A 14582-nucleotide genomic window follows, 5' to 3' on the forward strand; every position below is an offset into this window, starting at 1 on the left:
ATTCAGTCCCGCTAGATGAAATTTTTGAATTGTCGGTGCCACTTAAGGAAGCATGTATCTTTTGACATGTGATTTTTATTGGAAGTTAATATTGGCATTAAAACTGTCAGGGTTCATACAAGAACAACTGAGAACAAATGGAAGGCCTTCAAGGAAATTTGATGCATTTATTGAAGTACTTTTCAAGGACCATTGAATGCAAATGAGGGTAAAGTACTGTCATATGTTAGTCTACATACCAAAGAAAAAAGGCAAGTAAGATTTCATAGAAACTGTATTTTAACACATTAATGATGAAACATGAAAATAATAAAATCAAATGATGCCCAAAAGGGGTATTCTGACCTGCAAATTATTTTCTACATGCATGTTAAGAACAAGAAGATCCCCAAAAAGTTTGAAAATTTCTTTAACAAATTTCTTGAACAAATATGAGTACTTTTTCATGGTTAAAAATGGAGTAAAGTCCTTTTCAAGGATAATAAGCACTTTCAAGTACTTTTCAATGCCACAAACTGGATTCAAGGTGCAGGGCTGTATGAACCCTGACTGTTATGTAAAGCTCAATGTATTTTTCTCTTAAAATATTTTGATCTGTATGGTTTATTATTTTTAAAGTTAGCTTAAATACTTTTCAAATTTGAAAACATGATTTCATGCATGTGTAAATGACACACATAGTATGTTTTGGGGTAACCTTTTTAATAAAGTTCAGCATTATCTGTTTTGATATAATCACAGCTAATTATTTAGTGATTGCACCATCTACTTTAGCTTCCTTGCTTTGAAGGAAGGAAAAGTTAAATTTGAAAATATAATTTCTTATTATTAACTAAGGAAAAAAACATCTGAAGGGAAACTGGGAAGACATCATCCTGATATATATTTATCTGTTAAAACAGTAACAATTTGAATTGAAGAGTATTTCTACAAAAGGGAAATTATCACAAGTAAGACATTCTTGTCAAATAGGAGATCTAGATAGTTGAAGTTATAATCACGGCAAAAAAGCTGCCAAATGTATAGACACAAACAATAATGATGCTTGCACACGATATAGTTTTGGTCAAATTTGATGCAAAATTACATGATGTTTACGTAATGGCATAATCACCACCAAATTTTAATAAAGTTTCATAGGCAACATGGACATCAAGATAATGTATGTGTGTGTTAGTGATAACACATTAAACATGCCAAAGTGAAAAAATGAAAATTTCTAAAAAAAAAAAAAATAAAAATCTGTGCAATGTGGCAGTTAAAACTCCTTTCATCTGGTAATAGCCTAGCAGTTGACCTGTAAATGAATGTATGAAGATCTCAAAAGCAAAATAAATATCAAAAACTGTTCACCAAAAAGACTGGGAACAATACTTCTTTTTATTGAAAACACTTGAAAATGGGAGCTCTGATTGGCTTGAATTTGCTAATATCATCTGATGGAGAAAACGGTTCAATTTCGAAAATGGGATTGGTTTATTTGAATCGATCATCATGCCATTTTTCTTTGCATGTTTTTGCAGATTTTATTTGTTTTGCAGACTTGGCATCTCAACATCTGAAGAAAAAAAATATATTGTTTTGCAAATCATTTGGAATCATTTAAAGTAATAAACAAGAATCAGATGGAAAATGAGCCTTGTATTTTCTAAAAAGTTTTTCCCTTTTTGTGTCTGAGATTTTAATATTAATACAGTGATTAGATGTAACTTAATGCTATTATTATTTCATGAGCAATCAACAAACATTTTATTTCAATATCTCATTTGCATTGGATATACTAGCTACCAGCAGGAACCAAGAATAATAAATAAATAAATAAATAATAAATAAATAAATAAATAAACCATTTAGATTACAAGTTCCCTACCAAGCAAACATTTTTTTAATTTGACTAATTTTTTTGCATCCATGAGAAGAAGCCATGTGGAATTTTTTTTTCAATTGAAACATTAATTTACATTAGTGTACTGGATTTGGTCTTTGGATTGCAATTTAAGATCACAAATGAACTTACACGATCTTAATCATTACAGCAGTAGTCTTAAAATGGACTGAATCTGCTTTTAAATTAAAAAATGATCTAAAATCTACTTAAGTGGCCAGGTAGTTTCCTCTCCTCACCATGGGGGATACCTCCCCTCACAATAGTAGAGGACAACTGCTCACAATAGGAGAATGTGTAAGGGGAGACAACTTGATTGGCTGTTAGTCCAAAAATGGTCTTACTCATGGTTTAAGATCATGTAAGACTATTTGTGATCTTAAATAGCACTTTAAGACCAAATCAAGCCCATTAGTGTAACATGCATTTAAACCTGCAATAACTTGAAAGAGGTATTTTAAACTTTGATTTCAAATGCACATATGCCAAAAAAGAAATGCATTGTTCTAAACATGTTATTTTTCTTTTAGTTCACAGGAATAACAATCAGACACTGTAAAATGTGCTCCTTGTGAAATAGCAAAAAGAAGCTCCTTTTGGGCTTGGCAACTTTTTGTATTTTCTAACATGTTGTGTGTTAAACATAACTGACAGGAGTATAAATTTCACTGCCTTATCTGGGTAGCCAATCATACAGCTTTCTAAATGTATAGAATTAGTTTATCTAGAATTGCTGGGTTAATTTCTTAAAAAATAACTGCATGATCATGACAGTTGAGATCTTGAAGTCTGGATTATCCAGTGGTTTGTGGAACATCCAATTTTCAAAGGCATGACACAGGGAGGATGGCTGGTGTGCTTCAGCTGCTGTATTTTGGTGGCTTGTACCTAGAAATTCAGTGAAAATGAGAATTATTTTTATGTGAAAATGTTTTTAATTGAGGGCATTATTAATTGATTTATGCATTACACTTTAAAATACCACACTAAAACTTTACATTAGAAAAAATAATACAAGGGTCCTATGCTACAGTACTAACAAGGCAGCTGTGTTAATCATGTATACATGTTAAAATATGTGCCAAAATTGGTAATAACGAGGTCAAAGTAATATTATATGATTATGTGAAGAATCTTACTTTTCCCAGTGTCTGTGATTTAAAACTTCAAAACTGTCTAACTGTGCAATATCTTTTAGATACTTTGACAACCTCAGTAATTCTTTGTCTGTTTCCCTGTTGACAAATGCTTGTTTGAAAGGCCTTATCTACAAAGAAAAAATAGGAAAAATTTAATAACACTTCTGCGCATTATACTTTTCATTGTTTAGCTCCACAGTCACATGACACATCGTATAAGAGAACTACACTGACTCAGGCTTTAAATGGTTAATGTGTTTGCAAACTCGAGCTTCAGATTTGTGAGCACAAATGCCCAAATTGATGACTCCAACCAGGTAAAATTAGTAGCCACAAGCACGGTGATAGGACCCACAAACTAATAATCCACCTGTCTACCCATTTTGTACGTTCCTTCAAAGCTGGAAATTGTCAAGAGCCCATTGCTGCCATATTAAAAAAGAAGGAACCCATTTGTAAACAGCCAGAGACAGGGAAAGAAAATGGACAAATTTTGTGTGATTTAACACTATGCTCATGGTTACTAATTTTACATTATACCTAATTTGTGGCTCGAGTCGTTAATTTGTGAACTTGTGCTCCCAAATCTAAGGCTTGTGAATGCAATGGTAATTATTGCATGTGTGACTTGCTCTGAGACTAGCTAGCATCTAGGTTTGTACTGTTAGCTAACTTACCTTCAGGCCAGACTGAGGATTCATTATAAAGTTTCTGCGTATATCATCCATCATGATTGTATTTTTCACACTCCACTGAGGATACTTTCCCCATATCACACCTAGTGGTTTCACCTGTAATTGATGTAGTAGTGATACAGCTTTTTTTAATTCTCTCATTAAGGTAATTCACAAGAATTGTCACAGGGACTCAAATGGAGACTAACTTCACATAAAAAATATCTTTCATACTGCCAAGAAACTAACAAATTAAAAAAAATCAATTTAAGTTCTCTTTGTTGGTGTCAATTAATCACACACACACACACACACACACACACACACACACACACACTAAGACCCCAGTAGGCGGGATGGGCCGGATTATCTGACAGTAATCTAGTGAGATTCCCCACGGGGTTTATTGATCTAAAATCTATGGGAATGCACCCTAAAATTTAATAATTTCTGGATTCATGTAATTGCACTTCTTTTAATAATATTCATCTTAATAACGTCTGGTAAATTTAGAGGAAAATATTCAACATAATTAAATAATTAAATTTTGGATGGCTAACAATAAAATAGTTTTAGTACTAATTTGTATATCTGACTTACATCTATTACCCCATATTTTGGTGTATGAACTGTAATCATGGCAGTACTGTCTAACATAAAACAAATCTTATAATTAGGATTGGATTTGCACCCAAGCTCCTGCATTTTAGCCTCAATCCATTTCATACTTGTGGCAGCTGAAAGGAAATGAAAGAACATTTTTCCACTTCCCTATGCTTTCAAAAAAACTAAAGATGTACAAAAAATATTTCCAGCAAAACACTGACTCTGGGAAAGATGGAGTAATTCACATCAAACCAACAGGACAAGGAAATAATTATCAGTCTCCATACAAACTTTAAAATATAATTGCGTATTTTTATTATGTGTTTAAAAGAAAAAAGTATTAACACATTCAACACTGACACTGATGAATGGAATTAAGTGGTTCAATACATTAAAATAAAATAGCCTAAATAGTTTCTTTCACGTAAATTACTTCTCTACATAAAACTAAACACTTTTAGAGAAAAAAGTCCCGTTTTTTTTTGTTTTTTTATTCACCACCTCACAAACTTCTGCTTCTTCCACCTCCATTTAGTGTCGATTTAACTTTGTAAATTGAAAGATACTGATCAGTTTGCATCGTAACAAAGAGTGAAATTATCATGAAAATTTGCATTGGTGACAACAAGGGTGTGAAGCACAATCAATGATGATAGTTTTCTTTTGAAATTTTTTGCTTATGAGATATGAGCCCCTAATTATGATGTTCCATCAAAATAAGGAAATATTTTGCTTCTTTACTGATAAATCAGACAAAATCCTTTCAAAAAAAAAAAAAAAAAAAATCCTTGGCACCAAATTGTAGGATTTATTATTGTTATTAAGTGTTAAAATCGTGTCAAAAGCTGCTCAGGTGAGGGAGATCTGTTTGAAATAAAAAAAAAAACACAATTTTCACCACAAAAAACTGCTCTTATGCTGTCAGCTCGAATTAATAAATTCACCCTAATGTAGTTTTGATTTGACACCATTATCTCATAACATGACAATGTTTGCATTATCTCTGCAAAAAAAAAAAAGGATTATATCCTAATGCACTGAACCACCATAAGTACAGAAATAAGAATAGTTAATCATTCTTCTCAGTGAAATAAAATAAACCTACACCATATTACAATATCATAATCCTCATATGCAGAGGCTAAAAATTCATGAAGGAATGGTCTCATGAGATCTCGGCCCGTTTCCCCAACAGATCTATGGTCTGAAAAATAAACAATGTTATTACTGAAAAAAATCATTAAAAATGTGAAAACAACTACAAAATTTTTTAAAAGATTGGCATAATTACACTAGAATCTACATATTCTTATTGATATCCAACTGAGGTGCATGAAACTCTGCAGTATGCACCAACAGTTAAAATATAACACATTTAGGACCAACTGCACAGTCATTAAACACATTTTGGAAATAAACTCTTATGCAGTCTCAGGGCCTATGTAACTATATGATGCCAAGAATGCTCTGCAGATAAAACTTTACTCTAAGACTTATAAAATTCAACACTCAAACATAAATAAGTGGAACAATTTTCACACACGCAAAAAATGTTCTCACAAACTGTAGCTTCAGCTTATCAATATCAATTATAAATACTGCTGAGAAATCCCACTGAAAATACTGTTTGAAAGCCCCTTTCTCAATCTACTGTGATTTAACACTTTTTCATTCTCTCTTTCCATTTACTAATCTTTTATGGATTTACCTTGATTTATGAAGAGAATTTATTATATTTGAGATGTTGCTTAAAACCATACTAAACAAAATTTTGATATTAAATGCCATACCAAAAAGTGTGTAGTCCACATCCAGCACCAGCAACTTTTTCCCTTCTCTTGGTTCATTTATGACCTCAACTTTGTAAGATTTAATACGCTTCTCAACCTTGTTCAGGTATTCTTCCCTATCAAATGTATATGCACTGTATCAAATTGTCTTAATAAATCTATGTGGCAATACTGTACACAAGTGAAAAAGAAAAGAAATTACTGTGTTCAAATACTCTTTCAAGATAAATACTAAATATTAATGCAAAATTCAGCATGTCCATGGCACATTTTTTAAAAAATTTTACTCTAATTTTACTCTAATGGTACATGATGAAGTCTATCCCATATATAATGAAAGTAAAAGCATGTGATCCAAAGAAATACTGAAAGAGTATTGTCTTTCTACAACAATTTTATTAAGGTATCTACAACTTCTCTGGACTGCAAATATCAAGATTATATCTACCTGTCTTTGACTTCAATTTCCTCTTCTTCTCCTACATCAAAGTCATTGACCACATTTGGTATGTCTTCAGGAGGTTCCAAAACATCCACCTGGAATGTTTAAAACATACTGAAAACAAAATACTTAGAAAACAAAATACTCAATACAAATTTGCAATGAATTCCATCCTCAGTATATCATCTGTGAAGTAAAAAGCAACTGAAGAGATGATGTTTACATTTTGTTCTATTAGTACATGTATAACCAACACTGTAAAATCCATTTGTATATGCATGATGATTCTATCTTCCATTGATTAAGACCATGGTTGCCTCCAAGTGAATTCCATCAAAATCCATTCAATCTAAATGGGTAAAATCCTGAATATCTAAACTTCTGATTTTAAGTTTAAGATTACCTTTACTTAGTACTTGTAGTTAGTACATGTGACAAAGTCAAAGGCCTATAGATAGCCCCTATTCTCAAAAGTCCCTGAGAATATACACAAGGACCTTCAAATGTATATGCACTATTGTGGTACTATCAAACTTATGTAAATATAACCAAAGAAGCCATGGCCGAATGACCTGTAGTCAAAATACTGATATATGTATGCAGAAACTATGGACAGCAAAGGACAAGGGCAGCAAAAGCTGGCCTTCTGAAACAATTAAACCTTGAAGAACTACCTGTCTGGAAAGATGGTTACAATGCGGTTTAACACTGACAACTATTAGCATAGTGTTGTAAGTATTTATAGATAAATTAAGAATATGCATCATCCATGTTTATGTCCTGAATTTATATTAATATATAATATACCTGAATACATGTCCTGAAATATTTCACCTTAGACCCATTGTATAGGTTTGCTAAATGGGCCCAAGGTTTAATTAAATCAATTCTAATCATTCAAAGGAGAGAGAGAGAAGGGGGAGGGATAAATCAATCTGGATTGTCTACACTAATGCCCATTTCAAATAAATATAAATAAAATAAAATGTGAAATCCACTTTGCATGTCAATCGCCAAAATAAGATCTCATATGGCCTTTATTACAGAGAGACACTGGGTCCTGGCTTTATGAGCATCTCTCATATTCTTGAAATACTATGTAAAAATGTGGTAAACAAGACACTGAAACAATGGTTAACTTAGTGTCTCATTCATTATTAGCCATATATGCCTTGCGTTGTGTTAGATGTTCAGGTACCGCATCTGCTGCATTATCAAGGGCAGATCCACACTGATCCCCACAATCTTCAAACTGCAGCACTGATATAACATTACATTTACTGGTACATGATGCTTATGTAATTTTTTCACTCTGTTCTCTTGATTGTGAAAACTTATAGACTTATAACTGCACAAACATTCTTATTTATATAGTAATGTTATTTATTTTCTGAGGTGGTACACACAAGCCTCTTATTAAATAAATAAAAAAGAGGATGGAATCACACAGAGTACTTTATTTAATTGTCATCTCAAACCTGCAACACAGTAGATAAATTTAAATGCTGTAGATAAAGGACTTAGTTTTCTTTATCTTGTCAGTATTATGTGCCACTATTACAATATCTTGTTTACAGTTTGCATTGAATACAAATGTACATTACCAGAGATTCTTCCCTTGTGCCCATCATCATAATTTTTGTGTTTGGTTTTAACTTCAGGGAGGACAATTGTACATCATTGCCTGGCACACTACCTGCAATAGCAAAATAATTTGTACAAACAACAACTATGGCAAAATAGCTGAAATAAAATGGAAATGATACTGGTCAATACGTGTATCTAGATAATAATTAAAAGCATGCTATTTATCAAAATTAATGAATAAGTAAAGTAAATCCCACACATCTGAACCTGAACACCAAAATTCTAGTAAATATGTGACAATGCACAAATTGACTCTTTTGAATTAATTCTTTTGAAGTACATGACCCATAACTTCATTTCAGAGAGAGAGAGAGAGAGAGAGAGAGAGAGAGAGAGAGAGAGAGAGAGAGAGAGAGAGAGAGAGAAACTGCACTGATTTTTCAAATTTATATAAATGATGGACATGTATTGTGAAGATGCATGGTAGTTTACAGCACACAAGTGATAAAAATTACAAAGTTACTTGTGACTGTGTAGCACGAAAATTCATGCGTTAGCACTCCTATTGACGATTCTGATATGTACTGTCTGTACATATCAGAATCGTCAATAGGAGTGCTAACGCATGAATTTTGTTGCTAGTGACTGTGTTGATGTACATGTATGTGTATATTGACAAAATGAATTTACCCTTATACTTGAGACCCAATAGTTTCTGTCTCTCTGGTAGTACACCAGTAGCTTTGCTAATAGCATTTTTCAAATCAGCAACAGTATCACTGTCGTCTAAGTCTGTTATTTTATATTCTTGCCCACTCCATTTCACTGTCAACTCCTTTGCTGTCATTTTGAGATTTCGGTCAAAGACACGGAGTTGGTTGACATGTATTTGATAAGGATTGTACAAATTTCATGACGCCCTGTTGCCGTCTATCTTTCAACCAACAAAAGTATGTTTCTTTAATGTAACATAATTCAATCAAAGAGGGCTGTAGCTGAAAAATTGTCGATAAAAATAAAAATAAATATCTCGAGACTAAACAATAATACGTATTCCACTTCAGCATGCATAAGTTACGTATTTTCTCGCGAGACCTAACATGGAGGGGACGATCGTTCATCGGAAAGGAAGAGAACATAAAAAAGCTGTATTGCAATAGAATGCACTATCGTTGTAAGTATATTTATTGTGGAAGTTTATGGAAGAAAAGTTTCAAAGTCGCACTCATTAAAAACTGTGTTTTTTCTCTTTTTGCTTTGCACGATGAGCCGCACGTGACCCTCCCCCAGGCAATCAAAGTTTTTTGTCCTAGTACGATAGTTATTGAATTAAAACCATTTGCTTTATTTATAAATAGTCCCCAGTCATGGCATTATATTTTACAAAGCTGTAGACCAGTAGGTGTTATTTTAAAACAACCTGAAAGTACCTGTATCGTTTGAAGGTGTGTTAAAGTTGAGCCTTAACTTAAGGACAAGACTTTGCCTGGTATGAGTACATGATATGATATAGGTTGTCTGTGATACTCAACACATTTTAGTTTTCCTTTTATAATCCTCCGCGTGTCATCGTATAAATGTCAGTTTTACTATTAAAATTAAGACACAAGGCATAGTTGTCAAGTGTGAGAATTGTGTACAGAGGTTTTGTATTTTTATCACATGCTCCACAGCACGTATTGATGTTTGACTTTGAGGCCCACATTTCCAATAAAACATGAAATGACTGAAAGATAACAATTCTGATTAAACTCTCACTCTCTTGCTCATGGTTTTATGGTTTTGGTGCTGTTTAATAGTGTGATATTATGATACTTCTACCACATTGCGGTTTCAAGATATGGGCAACCATGAAATCCCACAGTGAAATATCTTTCCATGTATTATGGTGTACTCTGTACTACATGTATAAAAAATGATAATGTATAAAATATGAAACTATAAACAAGTATTTTATGAGTCTTATGGTTTTACTAATGTCTTTTCTCTTTTTCGTTATTAGTGGGAAATAACAAATGATTGGTTCAGAGCCATGGAAGATTTTGGTGTTAAATTTCCTTTGTTTGTAATTGCCAAATTATAGAATTTATTATTATTTATATTTTTAAGTATGAGAGTTTTACTTCTTAAATAAAACAAAGGTTCATTCTATAGTTATGCTTTCAATTGGCACCTTTATAGCTACTTAATTCTTTGATGATAGCTGTAGCATAAATATGCTTACTGTATACATAAATTTAGAAGCTTGTTGTTGCTCTAACAGTCTGTAATTTATACAGATAGTTATTTCTAGTAAACTGGAATGTCTTCATTAGACATTTTATAGTGCCATTGAAATTATGATATACTTTTGAGTTCATTAATAGAATCTATTATCTCTTATAGGTTCAAAGATACTTTTTTGAAAAGTAAACTATGGCCAGTTTAGAAAAACTTGTTAAGGCCTTAGAGACCTTGAGGGTTTTTCAGCCAGAAGTGACCAAAGAAGATGCCGCTAAGTATGTTTGATTGAAGTTATCACTGAACTAAGTAATGAAATCGACAGTTGCATTTTCCTTTGGTTGAAAAATCTCATTTTCTCATTTTTTATTGCTTTGTGTATTCACTTGATGTATCAGAGATATATATGTATGTGTTTTGGAATTGTTTATCAAAACAATAAAAAAAAGGGAAAATTTTGACTTTTTTTTGCGAGCTAAACCAATGTTGCTTTAATGCATTTTTTCTAAATGTCACACAGAAAATCCAAGGAGCAATTGCCTGTCAGCAAAAAAGATAAAATAACCAGTTGTAATGTGGTGGCTGAAACCATTTGTTCCACAAGTTTGCGCACTTTGGCAGAGTTCCCCAAGTTCTTGGGCATTGCAATAGAATCATTCTTACTTTTCTGTGATGATGCAGAGTCTGATGTAAGAATGGTTGCTGATGACTGCTTAAACAGAACTATAAAGGTGGGTTGATTGGGGTTTAACTAACATATTTCTTTTTTAAAGACAATGTTCTTTTTACAGTTTATGGACTCTTGTTGAAATTAACCAAATATGTATAAAGATAAATTGAATATTTAAAATATTTAATATTGTATGTGTAGCATTTGTAACACCTATCACCTGATGGTTATTGTAAATTATGATAGCATGAAATTTGCAGTTTTGTAGCTATTAAGTGATCTTTTATGATAACAGCTACAACACATTTTATAATTGTTTCAGTTGGAAGCCTTACATGATATATTGGACTCTTGTGCAGAAACAAAGGTCTTTTATACTATTCATATATTTGGTAATGACATTTCAGAACTTAATAGACACAAACTTAGGTCGGCTGCAAGTTGAATTATATAAAGAAATAAAAAAGAATGGATCATCTCGTAGTTTGAGAGCTGCACTGTGGAGATTTGCTGAGTTGTGCCCTCTCATCCGCCCACAGAAATGCAGGTAAGCTTTTCAAAACTTACTGTTTAGCTCCTCAATGCTTGACCACACAAATGATAGTAGAAAGCATTTGTTAAGGTAGTGGACTTTCTTACACTGTGAGACACTTTGAAGCAATTTTGTTTGGTACCTTCTAAACTGTGGATATAAAAATTATTCTAAAATTTTACTTAATTGTTGAGAAAATCGTCTTAATCACAGAGGAAATTCTGATTACATATATTTATATATTTATATATATTTTTTCTTTTTATTATTTGTTTGTTACAGACCCTATGTGGTAAACTTGTTGCCATGCATAAGTAGGATATGTAAGAGGCCCGAGGAAGCAGTTCAGGAAACTTTGAATGTAGCCATGCAGAAAATGGCTCCTGTTTTGATGGTTTTCTGTAATGATGTTGAAACAAAAGTATGTCTTATATATCAGTGGAATCTCTCTTAATGTTCATATTATATTTTGTTGTAAATAAAGAATATATTGTTGTTCACCTCAGTTGTAAAATTAATAAAAGTGGCATTAATGTCTGTATATTAGTTTCTTCCAGAAATATCTAGTGGCAAATAATATTAATTTAGATTGAAAGTCACACATTTATTTGTTGTTTTGCATGAGCATTTTGTTTTATAGCACTAGCTGAAGTACAGTTCTCATGTGACATTTTTTTTTCATTCTGATTTCCTACAGAGCCTAGCAAAAGCCTTCATTCCCAACCTCAAATCCAGTTCAGCCCCCACAAGACGCACCGCTGCCAATGCAGTCACCCTGATCTGTCAGCATGGACGGAAACCAACACATTTCATTGCATGGATGTTGGGCATGCTTATAGGTTAGTGTAGATTAAGAAAAAAAGGATTGGGGTAAACAGGTATGGAATTATTGAAGATTCAAATAAACTTTTTACGATAATGCACACATCCAGACTGTCATAAGAAACTTATGATCGTTGTACTCCTTGTATTTGTACGCTATTCATTGTTAGAATGTAATGCTTCATAAAAGCATTAAGCATCAAATAATGCACAGTGAAGACAATGATTGAGTCTGGGTGTCATTTTAGGTCAGCTGGTTCCAGTGTGTGCTGATGCTCCCACACATGCTATCTTAGGTGTGTTACTGGGCTTGAGGCATCTCCTGCCACATTTAGGCAGACAGGCAGACAGAGACCTTAGTCTCAAGGGAAGCTTTGGAAAGACTAAAAAGGAAGATGATGCACAAATAAGTACACATCAAATATTGCAGGTATATATATATATGGTTTTTTTATATATGTGAGACATAGCTGTAGGTTTTATTTGCAATGAGGGAAAATTTGTCAACAATTTTCTTTGAACTATGAAACTTTGAGTCAGATTGGATGTAAAAAGTATAGATTGTATGCATGCCAATTCATTGAATTTGTAGTCTGTTTTTGTAAGTTTTGTGAATGGTAGTTTATAAGCAGTGAAAAAAATTGTAAGATCAATTAGTGGCTTTTATTAAAAGTAGAGTCCGAAATGAACAATAAAAAAGATTTTTCTAGATCTGTAAGTTGTAAGATAGTTTTCTTTCATAGATTGATAAACACTTATTCTAAATGAGTCATTAGACATTGATTCTCTGTGTTCCATTTCAGATCTATGAGCTGCTGTTGTTCTACACTGACCATCCTGACCACAATGTGAACACTGCTGCACTGGAGACATTGCACCAGATGCTGCGCTTCCCTCCACCACAGTTACTACACATACTTGTCACACCTGGCACAATAACACAATCAACCATCTACCAGGATGAGCAGTTGGGGAGACCATCATCTGAACGTTAGTACTTCTGAGCTCATACTTGCAACCTTTTTGTCAGGGGCAAAAACCTGAATAAGATTATTGGCAAGATATATTGGCACAGTCAAATAATTTGTTTTTGGTGTTACTGACAATTTATTAGTTCTTTCCTACTATCACTTTACTGGGTATGGAGCTCAAACCCCAAAATAAGTTATACATATGTTTTTGAGACCACTGTCTTTTTATATTGACTCATGCATTTTTTTGTTTCACATGTAGCTTTCACATTCACCTAATGTGTTGATGTGATGTGACTGAGAATTTAAAACTGTTTTCCAGAAGTATGATGATATGTATAGTTATTTGTAATAAACTTTTATTTTTCTTGGAGACTAGTAGAAGAAAACTGCATACTTCAATCATTAGACATAAAGTTTTAAAGGATTTTAAAAACTTTCCCATTTAAATTTTAGTTGATTTGGCAGTATCTTCTGCACAAGAAGACACTAATTTAGATGAAGAATCTGAGGGTTCTGAATCCAGCACTGCTTTGTCAGGACACAGTTCTGAGCCTATCATGGCTGACCTGGCAGAAGATGAACTGACCTCGCGCGATGTTACGGCAGAAGGGGAGGCACAGGGCACAGGCGAGGAAGCTATTGTGGATGTTCAACTTGATGAGGATGAAGAAGAAGTGGATGGTACTGTTGATGAAGCATATTCAAACCTTGACATTGGCAACATAGCAGAAGATCCAGCTAGCTCACAGAGCAGCAGTATGGACACTTTATTAGAAATCAGACCTAGTCCTTCACATAAGCCTAACCTGGAGAGATCATCCACTGAGGATAGGCTGAATGCCAATGTTGACATTGATGAAGATGAGCCTCAGCAAGTTACAACACAACAACAGAATTCTTGTCCTGTTAAAACTGGGAACATTGGTGACTTCATTAGTTTAGATGAAGCTCCCATTACCTATTGTGCTAGATTGCTGTGCAGTAAATTTTTGTTGACTGGTTACCCTGAGATGATATTCCCAGACAGGGTGGTGAGAGTTAGTATAAAAGCACAGGCCTTAGCATGTTTGAGCAATGTTTTGGCAGCCTACCCTAGGATTCTCTTTCTTAAACTTCATGTAAATGATGGTAAGAATAATTAAGTATTTCTAAATAAGTTATCTTTTACATGTTCTATGGAATAGATGTTTTTAAACAATTTGTTGCTGAACTTGGCAATTATTCTTTTACACATTCAATAC

At 33.1% G+C, this 14582-nt stretch overlaps 2 protein-coding genes across 3 annotated transcripts in view; one reads left to right on the forward strand and one right to left on the reverse strand.

The window, feature by feature from the left end:
* Positions 1-677: 677 nt before the first annotated feature.
* On the reverse strand, positions 678-9131 carry LOC106166686 (ubiquitin-like domain-containing CTD phosphatase 1). The gene is made up of 9 exons (XM_013545366.3): positions 8814-9131; positions 8141-8232; positions 6543-6631; positions 6095-6210; positions 5410-5508; positions 4299-4435; positions 3702-3815; positions 3025-3152; positions 678-2773 (listed from the first exon to the last, which is right to left on the reverse strand). The coding sequence occupies exons 1-9, from the start codon at positions 8968-8970 to the stop codon at positions 2746-2748; spliced, it is 960 nt and encodes a 319-aa protein (XP_013400820.2). The 5' UTR covers positions 8971-9131; the 3' UTR covers positions 678-2745.
* Positions 9132-9143: 12 nt separating this feature from the next.
* LOC106165242 (huntingtin) overlaps positions 9144-14582 on the forward strand; it is a 31072-nt gene continuing 25633 nt past the window's right edge. For both annotated transcript variants that reach the window (XM_013543419.2, XM_087000023.1), the window contains exons 1-9: positions 9144-9297; positions 10509-10621; positions 10864-11074; positions 11421-11560; positions 11828-11966; positions 12243-12384; positions 12616-12797; positions 13171-13357; positions 13795-14469. In XM_013543419.2, coding sequence (XP_013398873.2) covers positions 10539-10621; positions 10864-11074; positions 11421-11560; positions 11828-11966; positions 12243-12384; positions 12616-12797; positions 13171-13357; positions 13795-14469 — 1759 coding nt within the window. In that variant the 5' untranslated portion in view covers positions 9144-9297; positions 10509-10538. The remainder of the gene's footprint in view (positions 9298-10508; positions 10622-10863; positions 11075-11420; positions 11561-11827; positions 11967-12242; positions 12385-12615; positions 12798-13170; positions 13358-13794; positions 14470-14582) is intronic.

This window comes from Lingula anatina, chromosome 1 (assembly GCF_051362555.1).
Source record: "Lingula anatina isolate TDL-2025a chromosome 1, LinAna3.0, whole genome shotgun sequence".
In the NCBI taxonomy this organism is placed as follows: Eukaryota; Metazoa; Brachiopoda; class Lingulata; order Lingulida; family Lingulidae; genus Lingula; species Lingula anatina.

Coding starts and splice junctions, on each gene's coding strand:
- LOC106166686 (XM_013545366.3), bottom strand. CDS start 8,970: ATGACAGCAAAGGAGTTGACAGTGAAATGGAGTGGGCAAGAATATAAA. Junction 3,816..4,298: donor CAAAATATGGGGTAATAGAT/GTAAGTCAGATA, acceptor CATCAATTACAG/GTGAAACCACTAGGTGTGAT. Junction 3,153..3,701: donor ATCCTCAGTCTGGCCTGAAG/GTAAGTTAGCTA, acceptor TTTTCTTTGTAG/ATAAGGCCTTTCAAACAAGC.